The following is a 24640-nucleotide window of genomic DNA, read 5'->3' on the forward strand; positions in this document are numbered from 1 at the left end:
TTGTCAACTCTACAATATCATCGGGATATCGATATCAATGTATTTGGTCAAGAATATCGTGATATTTTATTTTCTCCATATCGCCCAGCTTTAAAGTGAATTAATCCATTGATGTGCACAAGTACAGTGTACAGGGTTAACACTTTATAATAACCATTACTAATAAATGGTAAATTGATAGTTAATTAATCTTTAGTTAATAGGTATTTTACTGTTAAGACAATGAAATGATTTATATTGTTTACTCATTATTAGTAATGTTTTAATTAATGTTATTTTATCATTAGTTCAGTGTCATATACAATAATACGTTTATAACTTCAGATAGATAGGTAATACTTTGTCAGTGGTTAATAATTGTTTTGTAAACCGTCTATAAACATAATTTGAATGGCTATTATAAAATTGCAACTAATCCTTATAATAAGGTAATGATTAATAAATGGTTTATAAAGCATCAAGTAACATTAATATGGCCCATTAGATCTTTATTTGGCAATCTATAAACAAATTTAAAACAAATTAAAGCATAACTAATAATTAGTAAACATTATTAATTATAAATTAGTTGTTAATAACTATTAATTTAAGTTTACTATCAATTTACCATTTATTAGCGATGGTTATTAAGTGTTACTGTGTACAGTACCTTCATCCATCGCATTGAATGCAGAGACAAATAAAAACCACACAAACGGACACAACAAGACCTTGCACGACTCTGAGCACTTTGCCTGTGTCCAGTCTGAATTTTAAATTGTTTACTTATAAAAAAAGAAAGAAAAAAACCTTGATGTGCATGCTCCCATTCAATCAGTTCCTGTTATAATGATAATGAGAGAGCCATATGGCAGACACAAACACAAATGAGGGCAGCGCTTGGGCAAAGACAAGCAGCTGAGTATTTACACATCAACAAAAAAGATCCATCCTGACAATTAGAACACGACGTGTAGGTGGGGCGACCCGTGTTTGTCTCGTTCATGTTTGCTTTTCCTGCGTGTGCATTAATCAGCATCTCTGCCGCTGTTCGAGTCGGAGAGACACAACAGGACGCTACGGAAGGAAATGTGAGAGCTGCTTCACCTCGGGGTTGGGATCCCATTTGTAGTCACGTTATTTGATCTTCAAGACTACAACATGACTGAAGTCTTTTTAGATATGTTTCCAACCATCTGTTGCCCATTCAATAACAAAAATGTGGAAATGTCAGGGAAAAAATGCACCAATATTGCAAAAAAAAAATAAAAAAATTGGCTGAGGTGGTAAACAAACGCTGATAGGAAACTGACCTTTACCGTTTTAGAGCTTTCTTTTGTTTTGATTGTGGAAACAAGGCTTTTTGAGCCAGTGTGAGTCACTTGACACCGCAATAAAGGGAGTGGCCACTACGCCACGACTACTTCACAGTCCAGCACTGTTCCTGTATAGATCCTAAATTGCATCTGTTGGAATGGTCCAAGTAGTTAGGTTTAGGCATGGGGAGTGGGGATTGGTTAGGCTTAGGATAAAACCATACCAAGGTAATGCCGCCTACACATGATACGCAATTTGCTCTCCGCGCACCGCCAGGTAGGGTGCAGAGAGCAAAGTGCAGCGGGGGTAAACGTCATCAAGGGGTGGCAAGGAAGCCATTTCCCGTTGCTAGGTAACAACACTTGTTATCTCATTGGTTGCCTTTTCAAAAAGGTCGGCGGCAACTAGGTCAAAGTTGAAATAATTTGAACTTTGAGAGCAGCGCACAGCGAAAAATACGAGCGTTGCGCGACGCCAGGAGTAGCGCAGGGCATAGTTGGGCGCCACCGCCCTCCCCCACCCCCGTAGGAAATCAATGGAATAGCCGGCGCAAAGTGGTTTTTGCCTATCATTATTAAGCCAATCAAAGGCAGAATAAGGCAAAGTAAGGCGGGCCACGAGGCACGTCCTTTTACGTCAATCTAGCGGATCTGATCTAGCATCTATCCTGTTCCTGGGGGAGGGGGGTTGGATGAACACCATTCTTTGCCATCAGGTGTGTTTAGATTGAACATAAAGCACTTTCTTGTCTCACTTTATTTGCGTTTTGCAGGCTGTTTATTTACCACGATGTACCAACTACACAGACGCTAGCTGCCGCTACACACCGGCCGTGCGCGCGTGTGTGTGTGTGTGTGTGGGGTGGGGGGTGCGCCTGTGTTGAGCGATAGCTTCAAGTCGGACTGATCGCTAGTTCTGTTATTTTCCTCCAGAGAAGTGCACATTTTTCACTTAAGTTGGAACTTCTCCATTTTGCGAGAATGCCAGCAAGGATGAATGCCCATGCACTGTATGAAAGCCTCTGCAGTTACGTTCCTATACTCATTCATTCAGCTTTTTTCTCTTCATTTGTCACCTGTTTGCACATGGCAAAGACAGAATGAGAGAAGCATCTTATGGTGTAAGGCAATCCCGTGCCATTCAACTACACCACAAACTACTTCTTCAAAAATCCAATAGAGTCGACTCAACAAGAAACGTATCACAGTCGACTTCTGTTATTTTAACATCTCCCTCTTCCTTCCTGTTCACCGCATAAACAGATCTGAGATGACTTTGAAAGTCACCTTAAAGTAAACCATCAGTGTTGAAAGAATGGCATCATGGCTGTTGGTTATGCTTCCATCCTAGATGTTATGACTACATTAGCGCTAACTGCACTCGCCTTCTCTCTCACACACAGATGGCCCATTACGTGTTGGGGGATTAAGACAGAGAGCACATTATACTCCTCTATTGCCTATAGGACGCCGACTGCCTGTCGCTGACATATAACTGCTTTAGGAAAAAACAAACAATGCCAGCAGTGATCGTTGCGAAACGGCTTCGCCAGGGCTCTCCGACACACCCTCGTTTGTCAGGGACGGTGCCAGCTGCAGACGCCCTGAGCAGAGGGGGAGGAGAGAGCGCCTTCCCTCCGTCACGCTCACAACCTAATCTGGCTTCATGGCCGCTGGTGCCTGGATTTATGTCAGCCATGAAACAAGGCTGCAGGAGATGTCCTGCGGAAACCCTGAAGCCAGCCAGGTGTGGGGACACAAACACGTATAGAAAAGCAATGGAGACCTTTTCTCTTTTTAGGTTTCAAACAAGCAAAAGTGCTCCACCCTCCCAGTGAACTGGCTACATCAAGAAAATTCACTTATACAATAAAGGACTTTACTTAGTTTTGAGGAACTAAGACCAGACTCTGTCATTTTAAATGTCATTTTTTTCGTTCGACGATTACGAGATTTAAAGCAATGTATTTCAATTGGAAGCATATTTCGTGATCACAGAACGATGACGGTAGCGAGTAGTATTGATAAGGCAAAAGTCCGCGCAGGGAGGTCAGTCGGGTGGATGGGTCAAACGACACAGGAGACCGGGGATCACGTCCCGCGTGTTGCAGTTCCTCTCTTCGTTATTCTCTTAACCACAACCATCCCGACGCCAAGAGTCCCGACCAAACGCGTCTAAATATGACGCCAAAGGGCAAGACACTAAAGGAGACTTTTGGCATCAGTAGCAAACACCAAAGGCACCTGACCAAGCCTTGCCTTTTTGACGCACTGGGAGTGAGAATGTGTCGACCTTTGAGCTTAGAGTATTTTGTAAAATATACCGTCAAGCTTCAGAATCTCCAATGCTACGTGCAGTCATAGAACAACTTTTCCAGGGGGATGTGCATTCAACATGCTGAAGGACACCAAGGCCAGTTGAAAACACACACACACACACACACACACACACACACACACACACACACACACACACACACACACACACAGATAGATCAGTAGTAGCTGCAGTCACTGGGGTTTAATGGATTCTTCATCATCTCCTTAACGTGGTCAGCTGACAGGAATCCAATGGCTGCTCGCACACTTGCACACTTCCCATTCACTCCAGATAAAACCATGAAATGTTGGCTGCCTCCGTCTCGCCTTGAATAAATTCCCCGCCGTGACGTCCCCCCTACGCAGTAACTCTGAGGTGTCTTTTATGGTCTTATTACGGCTTAACGGTGTCCACTCTGAAGGAATGAGGGCTGGAAATAAAAGTGTGAGAGTGAAGCTTGCGGGCAAGGGGGGGTATGTGACTGAGCTTGGGAGAGAGGTTTGATGGATCATAAAGATGAAGATCACCCAGGTACTTTCATGTCAAGGTAGATATTTTTCTCAAGTGCTGAACTCTTAGTTGAGCTTTACCACAGACCAATGCGTTTAGTTTTGTGTTGCACTAAAACTCAAACAGGCCTCCAAATAGTTAAAGACACCTTGTCCCTGCTCAGTCCTTCTGTAATATAAACCTGACAATGTACCGGTAATGCTGCCATCGTCGGTACTGTCAACTAGTAGTGCTGAAAATAAGACTTTTAATGCAACGGATAACCATGAGACGCACAGGAGAGGATTTAAAAGTTGGAAATGTGCCTGCAGTGCCTGAAGTTTGAAAGGTGTCCCCTCAGAGCTGCCACTCACAACTTGTTATAGATCCCCAAGTCAAAAGAAACCTTTCTTAGCAATGAAAAATCCAATATCAGAGAGATACATGGGCCTATGAGACCCCTTATCATATTCTTTTTTAACCACTCAAAGTGAAAGGGCATGCAAATCACAAGCTGTCCCAATAATTGCAAGCATATTTTCATATACATTTTTGTATTTGTAGTTGGTTTACTGTTTTATTGAACAGACACCAATGGAAGTGCAAGAACTCATATTGTCATTGATTGACATGTTCCACTGTTACACAAAACAGAATTATAGGTTTTCTTCAATACATTTTTGATGTTCAGTGTCACAGCAGACTAGAACCGTTTCTTCTTCCAGGGCTGCCATACACACAAACACCAGGTATTGTTATTTTATTAATTCAGATTCTATATTTTGCTTATTGGTTATCAGGTCTCCCTGTTTTTGACGTAACAAAATCACCTTCATTTTCTGCAGGTCAAGGCTGCCGTAAACATTTCTCATAAATGACGAGGAATTATGTGATTTGTTTTGTTTAAAAGGTTAAAAAAAGTTGCCCCCTGACAACTTGAATGGGTCATGCTTGTTCTTCAGTGAGTTTGACCTCCTAGCACTAGCGGATTCTGATGCATGATGGGAACGACCGGAGACAAAGACGATGCATTCCTACAAGTAGTCTATATCCTTGACGTTCCACTTCCGGGATTGCTCCATTGTCGAGGGACATTCCAGGTGTTTGGTGTTATAAGCCCCCAATGTCGTCTTCCAGGCAGCGCTGCCTGAAAGGCACTAGGATTAGGCAATGGTTAGGGTTGGTTTAGGGTTAAGGTTAGGTGCCGCAGCGCTGCCTTGAAGTTGAAGATGGGGGCTTAAAACACCGTCAAGCGACATTCTGCAGGATTTCAATTATTTTTGGCCAGATATCTGTTGCCTTGAGCTTTCTTTGTGTTGGCATTCTAAACTACGGTGGATTTGTGAGGACTATGGTTAACTGCTCCTCAGATCTCTGCAGGGTAAATCCAGACAGCTAGCTAGACTATCTGTCCAATCGGAGTTTCCTGTTGCACGACTAAAACTACTTTTGAACGTACACATGTTGCACCAAAACAAGTTCCTTCCCGAGGCTATTTTGCAGCGGCACCGTGGTTTTTCCCGGTGCCTAACACTGCCCAAGACAATTGTGATTGGTTCAAAGAACCCATCCCGGTATGCTGTGTGGACTAGCCAACTAGTGGCTAGTGGCGAAAGGTCTGGCAAAGCGAGACTAACAAGTTAATAATAAGACTGAATTACAATTTTGTTTCACTTGATTCAGTCATTCTGACAAATTGTGTTCGGAAGCAGTCGTCAGTGAGCTCCAGGCAATGTGAATCACTGGACAAATCAGAGGACTGGGCAGCGACTGAAAGGTCTAGAACCTGGCTAGCATTGTCATACCTGCTGCAGACAGTGCTTCAGCATATTAGTGTCCTGCCACCAAGGCATTTTGGTGCAACGGTTACAATTTGCTTTCTCACTACCGTCTTTCCTTATTTCTCAAAGTAAGGCCCTTGAAGTATAATTTTGGTATCTAAGTCAGGCAGCAAAAGTAAAAACCAAAACCCAGTTAGGAGCTGCGCACAACCTGCGATTATTCTTCCCGCGATGCTCAATTCAGCTCAATTTAACTTCCTGGGTTCAAATTTGCCCCTGCCATATTTTTTTGTGCCATCTCTCGTGCCTGTCTTCAACAACAAAAAATGGTCCAGCACATAAAAAAACAAATAAATTCATTAAAAGTCCTCACAGTAAGTCCTGAGAAAAGACACTCTCCCAAGGGCAAATATTTCATCCCGAGGCCTCGTAGCATCCGAGGCGACCCTGGAGCCAAAAGGCTGATGCAAGGTTAGCTTCAGGCTACTGAGGGTCCGCAGGGCGAAGACAGGGGTGGAATAATACCAGCTCCTTCTGAGCAGCTGGGAGGAAAATATCAAAACACAAACAGCCGAGGAAGAGCGTGCAGATGGCGGCTGATCTCGGAGCCCTTTTCGGCCGTGACCCTGTGATCGAGAGCCATGGTGCTATAGAAGTGGGAGAGCTTTTCTCACAGCGGATGAATGTTTCAGTAGTGACAGAGAATAAATCAGAGCCCGAAGGAAAGAAAGCTGAGGTCAATGGTGCACTTAAAAAGATCCCAGAGCTCAACTGTAGAGGAACAGAGCAAGAGAGAGAGAGAGAGTTTTGTTTGTTAGGTGATGCATTTTTTTAAAAACTTTCCAATTAATTTCCTGAAGTTTTCCTGCCTGCTTCCCTTAAGGATGGATGTTTTTATGATGTCTTTTCTTTCAGGGAGTTCTTGTTAGATTTCGCTTGTGCAGGGTCATGACCACAATGATTGCACCAATCTAAGTTTCTGGGCTCCATCAGTGGATGTTCAGAGCCGGTGAATCCAACACTTTAATGAGGTGAGCTCAAAAGTTAACTTCCCTCCCAGTTCACAGACCCCAGAGCGTACTAATTTGGCCTCGGTTTTCTTAACAGGTAAAGATGGGGCTTTAGAGTAGAGCCCTGCGCGGGACTTATTTTTTAATCCCGCTCCTGCCCGCTCCCGGTGGATTTCCTAGCCTGGAAATCCAGACCAAAATCTGAAGAGATTAAGGGTCTGGCAATGAGTAATGAAAATGGCCCTACTCGAAGGGGGCGGCACCAAACATGCATTTTAAAATCTCACTGCATGCAATTGGATAACACTACGACCAATCACAACTACCAGTGCGTTTTCGCTAAGCCCCATACGCTTAGCTACCAGCAGAGCTAACTGGTAGATTAAACTCTTAGCTACCAGCAGAGCTAACTGGTAGATTAAACTCTTAGCTACCAGCAGAGCTAACCGGTAGATTAAACTCTTAGCTACCAGCAGAGCTAACCGGTAGATTAAACTCTTAGCTACCAGCGGAGCTAACTGGCAGATTAAACTCTTAGCTACCAGCGGAGCTAACTGGCAGATTAAACTCTTAGCTACCAGCGGAGCTAACTGGTAGATTAAACTCTTAGCTACCAGCGGAGCTAACTAGTAGATTAAACTCTTGCCGTATCCGGTCGGCAAAACAGCAAAAACATCCTTCTCGCAAAGGAACGATTTGAGCGCTGTCTTCTGTTCCTCTTTTATATAAAAAGCCAAGTCTAAGTCGGCTAAGTCTAACTCGTTGTAGCAGCCAAAGCTGTTTCAAACAACTAGTGTTCATCCGTAGCCATCTTGCAATGTTTACTAATGACTTGGACGCTGAGCGCTGTCATCATCTCTTTAGCTCGCCTCTGGCCCGCCTATATCAGATACACCAATGTGATTGGTGCAGCTTGGCTACAAAGGCACGCGTAGATAATGAGCATCATTACTGAATGCCAGAGTGACTCGCTGAGCAAATTCAAATTGTGCTTTTGCGACAACTCTGGATTCGCAGTGTGTGTGTTCTGCTCCCGCCCGTTCCCGCAGCTTATGTGTTGGGTCCCGCCCGCACAGCAAACATTAGATTGATTGTCAATAGATAGACCATTGATTTTGTGTTTTCTCCCCTCACGCAGGGAAACTAGTTATTTTACTCTGTAGTATTAAAGGTCCCATGACACGGTGCTCTTTGGATGCTTTTATATAGACCTTAGTGGTCCCCTAATACTGTATCTGAAATCTTTTTTATATAGACCTTAGTGGTCCCCTAATACTGTATCTGAAGTCTCTTTTATATAGACCTTAGTGGTCCCCTAATACTGTATCTGAAGTCTCTTTTATATAGACCTTAGTGGTCCCCTAATACTGTATCTGAAATCTCTGTTATATAGACCTTAGTGGTCCCCTAATACTGTATCTGAAGTCTCTTTTATATAGACCTTAGTGGTCCCCTAATACTGTATCTGAAGTCTCTTTTATATAGACCTTAGTGGTCCCCTAATACTGTATCTGAAGTCTCTTTTATATAGGCCTTAGTGGTCCCCTAATACTGTATCTGAAGTCTCTTTTATATAGACCTTAGTGGTCCCCTAATACTGTATCTGAAGTCTCTTTTATATAGACCTTAGTGGTCCCCTAATACTGTATCTGAAATTCAGCCTTGGTGCAGAATTACAGCCACTTCTGTGTCTGTAGCTTTAAATGCTATTGAGGAGGAGAGAGTGTGGGGGCAAGGTGGGGGGTGGGGGTATGGCCTTGACCAACTGCCACTTTGCTCATTTGAAAGCCATGATGTGTCTCTCTCTCTCTCTCTCTCTCTCATGGGTGGGGCAAATTCTCTGGGTGGGCAAAGCAGGGGGAGGTAACCTTTCCCCTTATGACCTCATAAGGAGAAGATTCCTGATTGGCCCATCTGAGCTTTCATTTTCTCAAAGGCAGAGCAGGATACCCAGGGCTCGGTTTACACCTATCACCATTTCTAGCCACTGGGGTACCATAGGCAGGCTGGGGGAACTCATATTAATGTTAAAAAAACTCAAAGTGAAATTTTCATGCCATGTGTTGGTAATATATAGCGAAATTACGTCCTTGTGCATAATTACATTCAAGTGCAACAATACGTTATTCTAGTGCAATATAAGGGCAAAGTGGCATTGTATTAATTTATTATTATTCTTAATAATGAAAAGCTGAATATCGGTTTGTTTAAAGAATCTTTAAGAATTTTTGTAATGATAAAACCAGAATATGGCACTGAGAATTATGTTGTATATAATTTGTCAAAAAGGCAAAGATCCTTATGCGCTCAAGGGAGATCTGGTGTTTTGCCTTTGACTATTGAAACAGGACGATATGTTAATGTAGAAGAGGAAAAACGTATTTGTCCTATGTGCTGTTTGAATGATGTAGAAAATGAGTTCCATTTTGTTTTCTATTGTCCTTTTTATCGTGAGCAGCGTGATTTTTTGTTTTGTAGGATAAAAGCAGAGATTGATTTGGTAAATATGGATGATGCTCAAAGATTGAGATGGCTGTTCACATATGAAACTGGCTAATTATTTAGATAAAGCCTGGGAGAAGAGGAAAAAAGCTCTTTATCGAATGTAGATGAGAACTAGTTGTTTGTGTGTGGTATGTGTGTACGTGTATATATATGTATGTATGTGTATGTCTATATATTTGTATTCATGTATTTGTTTGAAGGATTTGTATATGCAACGGGAAGATGTTTGTTGAATAAGTGAATTTGTGGTGTCTTGTAATCCCATGTGGGATGGGCCAAGATGTTTGGCATGACACAGAAATAAAATATAACTAACTAACTAACTAACTAACTAACTAACTAACTATATCACTTAATGAAGAATGTGTTGTTGGCTGTGGTTTGCTTTGCTCAAGTTGTTTTATTTCCTTTTTGTTTCCTTGTCTTTTTCCCTTGTCTCTTTAACCGATTTCATTTTGAAGTGCCTGTTGATTGGATCCCTCAGGTCGCCGTAGAAGAAAGGGGCGGGGCACAGTGCCCGGGGAAAGAAGTGAGAGAGAGGGAGACTTGTTTGCTAAAGGTACGTAACCACTGAGGATGTTAATCTGTCCCTGTAATTATGTTAAATAGACCTTTTGAGTGTTTAAACTACGTTTAAATTAACAGTATCAGACTTTGACTTTTTCTGTAGCATTAATGAAGGGATCTACGCACATATACACCATTCTCGGCAGGCCCAGGCATTCTGCAGCTGTTGTGAAAGAGAAACAAAGTCAGCTGATTTTCCATAAGCCAAGGATATTCAAAAGGGAAGCTTCGATATCCGCCGAATTCACAGAATTAAACCAAGGGGTGCACTGTACTTTGAAAGCGGTTTATAAAATCACACCCCTTAAACATTTATTTTTACCCTTTAAAATGTAACATTCTCTTTCTGTTATTCTCTCTCTCCAAGTCTTTGAGTTAATATTTAATGTTTCCATTCTCTTTTTCAGTTTGGATTGTTACATTATACAAAGAGACTGTTAAAGACTTACGAGTTTGGCAAAGTCTCATCCATCTGCCATCAGCATCTCTGACTCTGATCCCAGTTTTAGCGGCTCATCTTTAGATGGGTCTCTGAGGGACCAGAGTGGGGGAGGCAGATGTTGCCTCAGTCCTACATTTCGCTGCATGTAAGCTGAACTACTGCTGGTATTTGGCAGGGTGTTCTGGACTTGGTGGTGGAAGGTGGAGAATTCAATTCGAGTTTGGATTGAAATTTGTTTCAATATCAAAGTTAAAAAGACAGTCTGCGTAAAAACAAATAATAAAGTTTTGCTGAGAGATCCTTTATCCCCTAGTATGGGTTAAACTCCAAAACCACTGGGTCCTACACTTCCCATAATGCAACTTGCATAAATGGGGCGACACCTGCGAGCTAGTTCAGGAAGTCAACTCGTCGAGCTGCACCGTTGTACACACATGTGACATGCCTCGCTCCCCGTATCACTTACCAAACACACCCCATCAATTTGGCATTTGGTCTATTTAAGCTGCACAATTTCCCCCATCTCTGCCGTGTCAACGCTGCTGCTGCTGCTGCTGCTGCTGCTGCCCTGCACCTATACCGCTGCCTGCTTTCAGCCCCGCCATCACCCCGGCATCCACCTGCAGGCTCCGGCCAGCGGGGAAACTACTTTATCACCACTCCCCAATATCTCATGTAAACCCAAACTGCGGGGGGAGTGATGAGGGCCAGAGTCTGGCCGCCAAACACAATGTTCTGCTGTTCTAATAAACATTTCAAACGTGAGCTGTCTGACTGATCTTGTATTTTAGTTAGACCCTTCCTGCCTGATCAACACCAGGCCAAACAGTTAAATCCCAACTCTCAATAGAATTACACGTCTGTAAACCAGTGATCGTTTTTTTTGAGCGCCACTGTGAGATGACACGTTTCACTATCAGAATTTGATCCATCCGGTCCGATAACGTTTGGAAAGTCTAGAAGAGACGCACAATTAAATCATTTTAAAAATAAATGGCCGCCTGCGGGGATTACATGTAAGGCATGCAAGATAACAAGAATAAAATGACTCAAATTACAAAGTAAGAGGGGTGTTTGCTGATTGATGGGTATTTTGCTACGACTGATGGACAGCTAGAAACGCTTCAGAAAAGCAACTGTGCTTTAGATTTGACAGAACATTTTAAATGTAATCTTTGAGTTAACAGCATGAAGCTTTGATGGGTCTTTATCAGCAACATCCTTTATCTAAATGGGTTTAGAGGTTGTAAATGTGGCCAAATCTGAACATGGATTTATCATTGATCATGATGTTCACCAAAGAGCTGCATGACTCTCATTTAGACCACCAGAGGAAGAGGAAGTCTCTGCAGTACAACATGTTTGCGAGTGGACAAGAGAGCAATCTTTATTTTCCTACACAATACTTTGCTGCAATCATCCAGCCATCCTTGCTTTGCCTTTGCAGAATATGAAAGCGGCCGAGTCCCATAATGTGGAGTGGTAATTACTTAGTGAGTGCATCAAAGCAGACCAGCTGCTGATAACACGTCGTACGGAGGTAAGAGGGGCGAAGACTCTCTCTTCCAATTACCTCTCTCTCTCTCCTCACCTTTCTTTTCCTCTTCTCTCCTCCTCTGCTCACTTCTTCACCCTTCAGTCTTTTTTCTTTAATATTATCTGGGGCCAAATTCATTCTGAATGAGCCTGGACTTTAGTGAGCCAATGGGACATAATTGAGGGTAATGAAAGGGGTTTCATTATAATTGCAACAAAAAAGAAAATCAGTATGGAATATCATTGTGTTGCGGGGGGCCCTTGGAAACTCAAGGATCACATTTTGACAACAAAGGTCTTCATTATGATGAATGCAATGCAAAGTGTTGGATGTGTGGCTTGCATGCGGGGGCGAAAGAAAGAAAAATCAGGTGGTAAATGATGTGCTGTACAAACCGGGAGAGAACATGACATGGGCTCACACCATAGGCGGCGCTAGGCGAAAATAAAGTCCTTATTGTGATAATGTGAGATCGTTTAGTGCTCAAAGTAGTGGCGGTTTTTGGCACGGGCAAACCGGGCAGCCACTTAACTTAAAAAAATATATAAATAATCCTCTGTGCTGCGAAGCGTTTTTCTGTTTTCTATCATTTCACTGTGTGGGGAATTGGCAGATCAGCGCCCCCAGCAGCTGCAGAGAGGTCAGCACCCCCTACTTTCACAATGAAATGGACTAGTCCGTCCCCCAGTGCGCCACCAAAGATAAACAAACGGTGACAGGAGAAATGGGAAGTACACAGAGACGGACAAAGACGAGTCTAAACAGTCTAAACCTTTCTGTTATGTCAATGGTCTAAACGCCAAAATGAAAAAAAGTTACCCAAGCGGCTCAAATAAAAGAAAAAAGCGAAAAGACATGTTTTCGGGAGTAGCAGGACCTTCATCAGCTCTACTTTGGTAGCCTACACAATGCATTCTCTGTTGATTAGTTGATTACATTTGCCTTCTGGTTGACAGCACAAAGGAGCGAGGAGAATAGAGAGGGAGAAGGGCAGAGAGAGCAAGATGAACAAGGTGAGAAAATGGCTAGGTAGCCTATAAGACATGTATATGGTAGGACTACTGTGTTTTATTTTTTCTTTTATTTGAAGATTATTTTCTAGTTGATTACAAAATGTTTTGTATGTGATTGTCAGTGATAGGACGGAGGGAAGGAGATAGAGGGAGAGAGGAGGATGGGGAGAGAGAGAGAAGGATGGAGAGAGAGTGGACAAAGAGAGGGACCTGGAAGAACCAGGTGAGAAAGTGGACATATATTATACGGGCAAAAACACTTAAAATATTCCATTCACATTATATTTACATATGCATTTCATGGAGAACTATGCTCTTAAGAAAAAGAGATGTTGTGTTTTCCCCATCTGGTTCAGAGGCATTATTAGATTAGATGAAAAAGTTGAAAATCAACAGCAGAAAAAAACATGAATAATCTTGTCTAAAAATATGTCAAGGCTTATTTTACCATTCAAGGTATGTGCAGGGGTGTAGCTCCAAATTCTGGGCCCTGTGAAAGGCATTTTCTATGGGCCCCTCCCTGCAGCCAAAGCTATGAATTCTAGCATATTTTTGGGCCCTCCTCACATGAGGGCGCTGGGCACTCAGTCCCCTTCCCCCCCCCAGTCCAACACCCCTGGGTATGTGTGCTGCAATAATCATGCTTTGTAGTTTCCATCTTTTTTCACAGCAGATGCCTTAAATCTGTTGATAGTTTGTCATAATTGCATATCTCAATCTGTCTATTTCTTTCCCCAAAACTCACAAGAAGTCATGATTTAAGGGTTTAAAAAAAAAAAAATCTTACGGGAGCATGCCCCCAAACCCCCCTAGCTTAACTGCTATCATCTTTTCATTAGGGGCTGAGCACCCCCAAAGGTCAGATCCTAGAATCGCCCCTGGCTCACACCAAGAAAAGCCTTTGAGTCTGTGCGTTTGAGCACATTTACCTTCAACTTTGACAACCTTAGTTTAATTCCCAACTCAGGCCAATTAGTTTCCTACCTAAAGGTTTGTAACTACACTCAACGTTTCAGCCCATCAAAGTCTTTAAAAAAAATCCCTTTTGAAGGTGAGTCAACCATGTCTTCAAATTATAAGTCATTTACACTGGCTAACATGTTTCGGAAGAAACAAAATGGTCGTACTGAACGTCTCTGCAACATTTGTAAATGCGCATCTGGCAACTGAAGAATGGTTAACATTTATTTGTATTATGTTTAGGCAATTCAAAGTTAATGGTTAAGGAAATATCCAGTGGTGTAGTCTAATGTATTGTAGTGGGTATACTGTACTGTATATAAATATATTGGCCTATATTTATGGGCCAGAATCTGCCTTTGGGGGGTTGGGGTGGCATATCATAGTGGGGGGTCTGGGTGTCCTCCCTCTTTTTTGGGGGCTTTTCCCTTTATTATATAGTGACAGCGGATAGACAGGAAAGGAGGAGAGAGATGGGGGGTTGACACGCAGCAAAGGGCAGCAGGTCAGATACGAACCCGCGTCGCTGCAAAGGACTCAGCCTACATGGGGCGAACGCTCTTACTGGATGAGCTAGAGGTCGCCCCAAACCCCCGAAGGCTTATTTTGAGCCTCAAAGCCTTCATTTCCTGCATTTGGATACACTGTTATGCACAAATTTATGATAGAAATACCATTATTTAGCCTATGCGAAGAAGAAAAACAGAGATGACAATTCAAAATCTATCAAAAATATAATAGAAAGTATGTTGTTGCGTGTCATTGGGCATTTTTAAGTGGGTATATGGAAATCCTGGAGCTTTCTTAGTGGGTATACTGCGTGTACCTGCGTATCACGTAGACTACACCACTGAAAATATCCTGGTCTTGGTTGAACAATGAAAACATCAATGTTGCCTTAAAGTATTAGCCAAGGTACAAACTCTGGTCCAAGGTGCTCCACTGGAAGTTCCGCCGGATGTCCCTCACCTTCAGCTTCCTTTGGGTTTACGTGCTAAACTCTCACTTTGAGAAACAGCAACCAGAGCCTCCAAGCTAGCAAGCTAACATTACACGCTGAAAAGGGCAAGTTTTGAAGAAAATTTGAATCGTGCAAAAAGGCAGGTCTGCTCGGTTCTTTCGGGGAATGATTGTAAAGATTTACAAAGAATATGTTTACGGCATTTCCTCTCTAACTGGGACGTTTTGGGACCGATTGGTGGGATTGCTGTGGACGAAGTACACACGGAGATACACTGGTAAGAGCTAATGAGGTTTAGCCATGTATCCAGCTAATTTTAATAGCTCACGTTACTGTATTGTGTGAACAGTTCACTTCATTTAATATTGTACGTGGCGTTTTCTTTTGCGGGGTGCAAATGTTCCACCAAAACCAGTTCTTTCATGAGACTATTTCGCAAAGGCACTGTCGTCGCGTCTGGAGCTTAGCGCCGCCCAAGACGATTATGACTGGTTTAAAGAAATGCAAACAACCCAGACCGTTTTCTTTTCTCCTATCCAGGAGTGTATGTGTGGAGGGGCCAGACCTTACTTCACAGTGCTGTGGAGACTATATAAGTCGCCACCCGCCTTCCTCGTGCTGGTTCCCGTCCAAAGCAGGGATGTAAACAGGACTCTGATCCTGAGCGCCAAGGTGACTTGTGTGTTTCTCCCTCTGGACTCCCGGCCTGTAAAAGTTTAAATACCTCTGGCCTTGTCCACCCTTTGCTCTAAGCTGTATACTGTATTTATCAGTCCAGTCGGCTGCTCAGCAGTTTGCTCCTGAGCTTTGAGGGGAAAACAGCATGAACACATCGCATGAGTGAGCAGTGCTTACATTGGAACTGGAGTTTGAGTCTAGGCTGGTCTGAGCGAGTGCAGCTCACTGGAAAGCAATATTAGCTGACCCATTGACTTACAAATCACCACTACTGTACCAAGCTGCTGCCCTTCAGGATTTTATTTAACTCATGTTAATGGGACTTGACAGATGCATAAATGGAGAATTTTGGGATACCGTTCTTCATAAAATATTTAAATTTTTTGAAGAAAGAAATTGCCTCAGGGTTCCGGGTGGATGGGTTCAAAAGTATACTTGTATGTTTTGCAAGTCCCTTGTAAGCGTGTACTGCAGTCTACATTAATTTATCATGTTGGACAAATACAAAAAAAAGGGATGTGGTATTGTATTCTCCGTCAGAATTAAAGCCTATACTTGGAATTATAGACTAGGCTTTGAAACAAGAATGACATCATAATGCAGGGAGATAAAATTTACAGAATATATTATTGAACAGTTACAGTACATTTATGAACTAGAAGGGCACTCGGAGTGCACATGGGAAAAAAAACAATGACATTTTGCTATAATTTGTGATAGAAAATTATATTGGCTGGTGGCCAAAGTGACAAAATTGGGAGACAAATTGGACTTATGACCTCATAGTATGCCCATGGCCCTGTTCATCCCATGTGGACTGACATTTAAAAAGTTACTAAAAGATCAATTCGTGGAACCATTTTTGGAAACAAGGAGGAGAAGAATCAATCTTTTGGTTTATAGCTTTAGCCTACGAGCAAAGTCACTAAACTGAATGTGACAATTCGGTAATTATCTGTGTTACAGCTCTTTGCACATTCTCGCGTGTAACAAATCCGCTGCCAAAGTGGGCTGAAACAAACCATAAAAAAAGTATTTTAACAGTGATTTGACCCAGCCGATCATCATATTCCCCCTGTTTGTGTTCTCATTTACTCTCTGTCTGCTGGGAGCCAGTCAGCGTGTCTGACTGGACTGTAAATAGCTGTAGAAGCCATAATGAAGCCAATGATAGCGGTATCATGGATTTCCAATGACCTCAGTCGGGCCAGTTAAAGTTATATGCACGGTATAATTATGCATTTTATTGGTGGGGAAGGAAGGACTTGGTAATGACATGTGGCAGCTTTATAAGCCTCTACAGTCCCTTCGTACGTCAAAGGGACGAGGGAACAGATAGTAGCTCGTTCCTCAGGTCTGATCTGCACTCTTAACACCTGCTGTTTGACCCGTGTGTGTTGGACACACAGGATCGCATGCACAGATACACATAGCATGCATTTACACACATTTTACTCAAATCGGTTGTACTTAAGAGAAAGATCCTGTGTGACTGTAAGAGCAATGTGCCAGGTCCATGTACAGACACACAACAAAACACCATACTTTTTGAGTACTGTGCAGATAATTCATGTAGCATCTGAATACGGAAACTTTGAGTACTAACAACCGGCACTACATACTTGGTAAAATGTCCATTGATGAAATACTTCCCAAATGTTATAAAAAAAAAATATTCTCCTTAATAGACCGTATTTTACGTTGGCCTGTACTTCTCTGTTTAAATTCCTGTGTGGTATTAAGACATAATTAAAAAATGTTGAATTTGAAAAGTGTGGCTTATTTTGTTAAACATAAAATAAAGAAAAATATTGTTTGGGTATTGGTACTGATATTCAGGTATCTCAAGACTGCCAAAAACGCCCCATAAGTAGCAGCAATTACGACTCATATTTCTTTTTTGTTTAAAGATAATTTTTCAACTGAGCTATCCGGGCGCCCCATTGCAACTCATATTTAAGTTTATAGTGGCTGCGGCCTCTAGTGGCCATAGTTATTATGAAGGAAGCAAACAGGGCACATCATTCTATGTAAGGAGGTCGGTTGGGGTGGTGCATGGGTCAAAAAAACACGGGACTGGTGAATGATGGAATACTTTCTAATTCGGATAAAACTTGCGCGATAGCTACGCTCATCTCATCCGTGGAAGCCGCCATGCTGTTTAGACTAACAGTCACTTCTTGTTGCGTCACGCCTAAACCCGCCTCAAAACCAACGCTGATTGGTCGGTCGTTTTTCCAACTTTTCTCTGTCTCAAGATGCCAGACTGATCTGCGAGTTTGCGAGATCAGGACGGTCTCACGAAGCTAGAAATAAACTACCCATACCCATAAATGTATGGTTTGGTGGACTTGGATTGGTTGGTTATCTCACTGGCAGCTACATTGAAAATCTTCAAATGAAGACCTGCAGCAGTTATTTATGAGACAATCCTCATCCAGTTCAAATACAAAGACACATGCAGACACATTAGAATAAAACAGTCAGAGACAGGAATACACACTCAGGTGCTGCACTCAAGAAAAAAAATGTGGGAACTCAAAGGGCCGTCTCTGTCTGCTGAGGCAGCGGTTGCCAAGGTGTTTGATTAGCCGGTAGCCCTGAGCGGCCTCATCAAACGGCTGTGGAGATAAATGGAGTAATTGGCAAATCATTGGCGCTCTCTCCCTCTGTGTTCCTGCTCCGACTCTCTCCCTACACCTGCTCCCAATGGCTTCTTTTAAGAGTTGTCACCACAACTGACTGAAGTGCTGTGAAAGATAATGATTTTTGTCCTTTTATCTTTCCGGTTCGGTCGCCTCTGTCTCCCAACACGTATGCATGATTTGTTTGATTGGCTCTTGGGTTGCATTAGTTAAAAGAAGAGAGACAATCTTGCAGTCAGTTTAAATCATTACATCATCTCAAAGTCAACTCTGTATGTTTTCATCTGAATCTCAGTTCAACAGAGAATAAAACCTGACATTTTGACAAATGTTCTTTGATCGCTCTCCAAATAAGTGTGAGGTTACTGAATTACCGGGGACGAAAATGGACCACGAGGATGATGTCTGTGGAGGTTCTCAGTCATCCATCCATCAAATCGAGGGCAAACGGACTTGGTTAAAGGTGCTTCGAAGACGTTTAGTTTCTCACCCGAGAGACTTCATCTCTAACTCGTAACTATAACCTGGATGACTGAGAACCTTCATAGACATCTTGCTAAGCATTTTGGTATGAACACCCTCAGCATGGTACGGCAGTAAGAAAGGATAGCCAGGAAAATTGCGGAAGAAGTCTCTCGGATTTGACACGAAATGTCTTCGAAGCAACCTCTAACCAAGTTGCCCTTGATTTGAAATCCTCCATTGGACCACAAGGATGAGTTCACACTAAAAGCCTGTTACTAAGCATTATGTGTGAATATCCCCCCCCTCGCAAGGGTCTAATGCGACTGATGCTTCCCAGAGGATGAACCTTTACTCTACTCCCTTCACTGGCTTCCTGTAACTTCCAATTCAAAATTCTCACCATAACCTATAGGGCTCTACATGGTCAGGTTCCTGCTTATATTGCCAACATAAATCACCTGCACACCTCCTCCCGGTCTCTCAGGTCTATCAACCAAAATCTGCTTTCCACGCCACGTGCTTGTCTGAAGACATGTGGGGAGAGAGCCTTTGCCGCTGTGGCGCCCAGACTGTGGAATGCTCTGCCAACCAGCATTAGCTTTGCTGAGAATGTGGACTGTTTTAAGGGACAAGTAGTGAAGACTCACTTGTTCAGGCCAGCTTTTGGGTAACCTACAGTATGTCTTTTATTTATTGATAATTTTATCTGTTGCACTTGTACTTTATTCTATTCTTAGACTATTTTTCTTCTATGTTTTATCGTCTGTGCACATTGTAAAGCACTTTGTGACCCTGTCTGTGAAAAGCACTGTATAAATAAATTGTACTTACTTACTCACTCCATAACCAGAAATGTTCAGGAGTAATGTGACCCGGAATTGGGGAGAATTTAAAAACACTGGCAGCCAAGATGACATTGTTTACTGCCGTTTTGGCCACGTTTTACATGAAAATCCAACATAATAAGATTGTAGATATGACAGAAAATACAGAAAGGCATAATATGTCCCCTTTAAAGTTCTCTTAGTCGGCTCGGACTAACTGACGCCTAAAAAATAATCTTCTAAAAGAACTTTTTTTTTGTCCTTTTCCAGTTTCAAATTGTAAATCAAAGAGGACCCATGAGCAGTAGGATCCACGAGTAGCTGTTGTGTGGTGCTCACACAGCTTTCACAGCGGTTGGTTTGGAAAGAGATAGGCTTGTTGTGTTTCTGGTTGTCAGGACGTTTGGATGTTAAAGATAACCCTGAGTGTAAATAGGCAGCGACAGGTGAATATTTCAATGGTTTTGACTTCAAAATAAATGCTGTGTCAAACAAGCGCTCCCAAAACTACCTGTCCTTACTCGTCCCTGCCCCCCTCCTCCATCTATGTCTCCCGCTGTTAGGAGGAGCACTTTGCTGAGGGTGGGTGACAGTAATGAACTCTGACTCGGTGAGGCTGGAAAGGATGTAAATGGATGTAGATGAGGATGAAAAGTAATTGCTCACACGGGGGGGGCTCTGAAAGGTGTGTGTCAGAGAGAAAGTCAGAGAGCGAGAGAGATAGTGCACCCATGAGAACTCTTAAGTGGAAATGTGCGGCCCACTCAAGAGGGAGACACTTCAAATTGCTGTTTATCTATTAATGAGACTGAATGGATGGATTGATGAACAGGTGGGCGGAGGGGTGAGTGATGGGGATGGAAATATAACGGTGAAGGATGTTAGAGAGGAAACAGGAACAGGAGAAAAAATGCTTTTTTTAAGTAGGAGGGAGGAAAGAAAAGAAGAAATAAAGAATGAGAAGGGGTGATCTTAAAAAACTGAAACGGAGATGAACTGTAAATAAAAGACATCACAACGTGTGTGTGTGTGTGTGTGTGTGTGTGTGTGTGTGTGTGTGTGTGTGTGTGTGGCTGGCTGGCTGCGGCTCAACATCTAGCACTATGCGTTTTATTGCTTACTGAAAGTTGTTTTCGCTCGTTCCTAATTTCTCTGCTGTATGAATGAGTGTATAAAACATAAGAAACAGGCGATGATTAAATCCCATGATTAAATCTGTCCTCGAGCAGCATGGTTGACTGATTTCTCTAAACCGAATTAATACAGAGAGTTTCAAGTCTGAAAAAAAATTAAAAGAAATTAAAAAAAATAAGTCTTTGGGAGTATTTCTCATGTTTGGAAGCCCTGCTGTCTGCAAGTGGAGGAGTTCATATTTCCCATGATATCATTATCACCTTCTTATTCCTTTCAGTATAACTTTCCCATAGCAGCCAAGAGTCTCTTGCTGCAATCACATATACAGTAGATACATTCATTCGAATTACAGCAAATATTTACATTATAAATAGATGTAGGTACGGTACAAATGTTCCAGAGCTCAGAACCTGGAAATGAGCTGCACAGACATTACGGAAGTGTATTTACTTACCCTCACCCTAACCCTAACCTAATTCTAACCCTAATCCTAAAACCAAGTCTTAACCCTCAAACAGCCCTTTAACCTTGTGGGTTCCAGCATTTTGGGCCCCACGAGGCTGTGCAGACCACACATGTATACTGTATTCGCCGGTTTTTGGACCCCACGAATATAGTAAAACAAGCCCACACACACACACACACACACACACACACACACACACACACACACACACACACACACACACACACACACACACACACACACACACACACACACACACACCCCCACCCACCCACTTGGGTGCGTCCTGTTGGAAAAATGTATATGTTCTCCACCATCACTGTCTTCGCTAAGCTTTCATTTTCTATCTCCAAAAACAAAACTGAAGCTTAAAACATCATCCTGTCTTGCTAGTTGTCATCTTGCTCGTCTCGTACACGAGAGCTACGTGCACAGATCTGAACCCTGCTCTCCTCACCACACACTGCTTATGATGCTAATATAAGCATTAGATTATTCTACTTTGCATTTATTGTATGTCAGTTTGGCACATCAGCAGTTACATGAGTGCAGTGAGTGTGTGTGTGTGTGTGTGTGTGTGTGTGTGTGTGTGTGTGTGTGTGTGTCTGGGCGTATGTGTATGTACTTCTCCAGTTGGAATAGGTGAGTGATGGAACGTCAGAATAAGTGAGAATTTCCACTTGGTCTAATGACCAATTATGAGTCATAATTAAATATAGAGATATTTTGGTTTGGGCCGTGTTAGTTTAAACGGAGATTAGTTCTTCTACTGGAGCTAAAAACACTGGTGTGCACGGAGATGCCTTTGGCTAAATACACCTTTTTTGCACGGCAGACATGTTGACATGTCATAGTAGGAAAAGCACAAGTGTGTTCAAAACCATTAACCACTTAGGAGAGACCCTGGTATTGTTCATGCTGACTCACTGAAATAGCTTACTGGGACACTTGACACTTGATGGCCATCGTTAAGGTTATCAATTTCAGCTGTGCTTGGGTAAAACTATTTGCTACAGTTAGGGGGCGTCGAGGCTTAATATTAAGGGGGCAACGCAACCAAACAGGAACCAAAAGTCACAGCAACGACGATCTATCTACAAATACGGTCAGTAAAAAAATTGTCACCTGTCAGAAGCATCACCAACATCAGATACAAGTATGCCCCATCATTTCACACTTTGGATCCTGACAGCCGGTCAGCTTCCATACGCGTCAGCTGATCACTCACCCATCACTCGGAGCCTCTCGGCACCCACCACCACCTCCTGCTCGTCGGCGGAGAAGAGGAGCTTCCCGGAGGTGGATTTGACTTCAAACATCTTGCCTCGTGCTTTAAATCCACTGGATCCTGATTGGCACACACAGAAAGAGAGGAGACATCAAAGAGGAGCGACTGCAGCTGATTTCTTACTGAATCCACTTGGTATTTGAACATTTAAAATACATCCAGGTGGAAGACATTCAAGGTGTCCTGCAGGCCCTGCTGACTTAAGCAAAAGAATACCCCAACATTACTTTGGAACCAGACCCCCATCATACTTTTTTTTTTTTTATTAATTTTGGTGTCATTCATAAGAATGCTGAATATTAAAAAAACAATGTGTTCGGGTTAAAGCCAAAGAGGTCCATAGTATTTCGCCAGGAAGTGTCAACTGAATAAACTGTTACAACTTCCAACTATGAATAAAGATAGGCAGGCCACCGGCACTATAGTGCTGAGTAACATCATCATTTTGGTCAGACATACATCAAAGTGTACATTCAAAGTTTTTGGTTTTCTTGCAAACCGTGTAAACACTGACATATTATAACCTTAACCCATTAACCATTAACCCATAAGAGAGCCATATTCGCCTTGAGGACGCAGGTTGGGGTGGTGGATGGGTCAAACAAACACAGGATATTCACCCAGGAGACCAAGGTCCATGTCCCAATTGAAAATAAAAGTTAACGGTAAGTTTTTTTTTTTTACTTTAAAAGGAAGAAACAGAACTATGTCATGGTCTGTGTCACGTGCGTAACCGGGAATCAAGTAACATAACGTCGTATTTTAATAAAAAAAAACACAATCTTTTTCCAAACATAACCAAGTAGTTTTTGTGCCTAAACTTAACCTTAAAACATAACTGTTTCGCAATGTTACCGATGTGTTAAAAACCGCAACCATTACGTTCTGTCGTTTAAATATGACGACGGGAAACGCTTCTGTGGGTCGTATTTCCTGTCACCGCTAAGGGCACTAATTTATAAAAAAGGCTCCTGTGGGTTGCATTAGTCGGTAGATATCAACAACCTCTATCGTCGTATGGTTTGGAGGACTTGTTGGGCGATTATGTGGAAGCAAATAGTTTCTCCTTTTAGCACTGTTTTGCTCTCCACCAGATAAAAACAAGTCTGTCGGCCATTTCGTGCTGGGCAGGTAACGCAAAGTAGATTTATTAGAGCTTCTTCGTGCCTGCTGCAGCTGGAAACAAGGATAATGAAAGCGCTAAATGTTTGTGTACATTCTGTGAGTTCATCTCTTGACACTTTAGACTTCAATAACTGAAGTCTGACGGCATTCAAAAAGTTGTCAGTCAACACTTCTGAATCAATAAAAAAAACATAAGTAACAAAAATAATGAGACAAATAGAATAAAGCAAATAATCTGGAGCGGTGTGATTAAATATTTTGTCCAGATGTGACCTGTTGGTGAAAGATAGTCCCAACACGACATTTCGCTGAAGGTCTGCAGGAAAATACTCCAATCCGAGCCGCCCAAACTGAGAGTGGTGTCACGACAAACAAGAAATAGAAAATGTAGACAACTCCGTCCAACTCAAATTGCTTTGTCTCATGCAGTGGCAGAAAACACTTGCGCTGGGGTGATGACTGACATGCGCGCAATTAATTCTGTCACTCTCCATCTGGGATGTGAAGTTCCTCCCCTTTCATGAATGCCGCTTAGTCTAAGAGAAACATCCGAGCAGACTTAGTCTTCCTCCTCTTCAGACCCAGAAGGCAAATGTCAGCCCACTTTTTAAACGTGAGAGACACTTCCTGTGCATGTTTACACAAAGTGATTTCCATTCACAGAAGACTGCCAACTCTATTAGAGTGTGACAGGGTGGAGAATGGGGGAATGTAAAGGAGAAAGTGCGATCGCAGAGTTATGGTGGGCCAACTGAGGCCTCTGCTGGCACAGATATAGGCGAACAGAGAAAGAATTTATGATGTGTCAATGTTTAATGTTCAACGCTAACAATATGCTGGAAAAAAAAAAAACGGGGCAGTGACTCCTGATAGTTGGAGCTGTGGTTCCCGACCTGAGAGTCTGGACACCTCAAAGGGTCCCAAGTTAACTCTAAAATCGCACATTGATTAAAATTATGACAAATAACATATCTCATACAAAAAGTCTGGGTTTTCTTTTCCCTTCGAGGTTTCTTAAATCTTGGTGTAAATGTAAAATACAGGACAGTTTCACCTCGCCAGGCCTCAAATGAAACAATCTGTGAAGGGGATATCATGATCAATGTTCCCAGAAGCCTCATCATACACAGGTGGC

The 24640-nt window shown here is 42.4% G+C and overlaps 1 protein-coding gene across 5 annotated transcripts in view; it reads right to left on the reverse strand.

Moving 5' to 3' along the window:
- The window catches only part of sgcd (sarcoglycan, delta (dystrophin-associated glycoprotein)), a 323072-nt gene that overhangs the window by 50546 nt on the left and 247886 nt on the right, over positions 1-24640 (reverse strand). For all 5 annotated transcript variants that reach the window (XM_028595713.1, XM_028595709.1, XM_028595711.1 and 2 more), the window contains one exon: positions 22321-22440. In XM_028595713.1, the coding sequence (XP_028451514.1) occupies positions 22321-22440 (120 nt within the window). The remainder of the gene's footprint in view (positions 1-22320; positions 22441-24640) is intronic.

This window comes from Perca flavescens, chromosome 13 (assembly GCF_004354835.1).
Source record: "Perca flavescens isolate YP-PL-M2 chromosome 13, PFLA_1.0, whole genome shotgun sequence".
In the NCBI taxonomy this organism is placed as follows: Eukaryota; Metazoa; Chordata; class Actinopteri; order Perciformes; family Percidae; genus Perca; species Perca flavescens.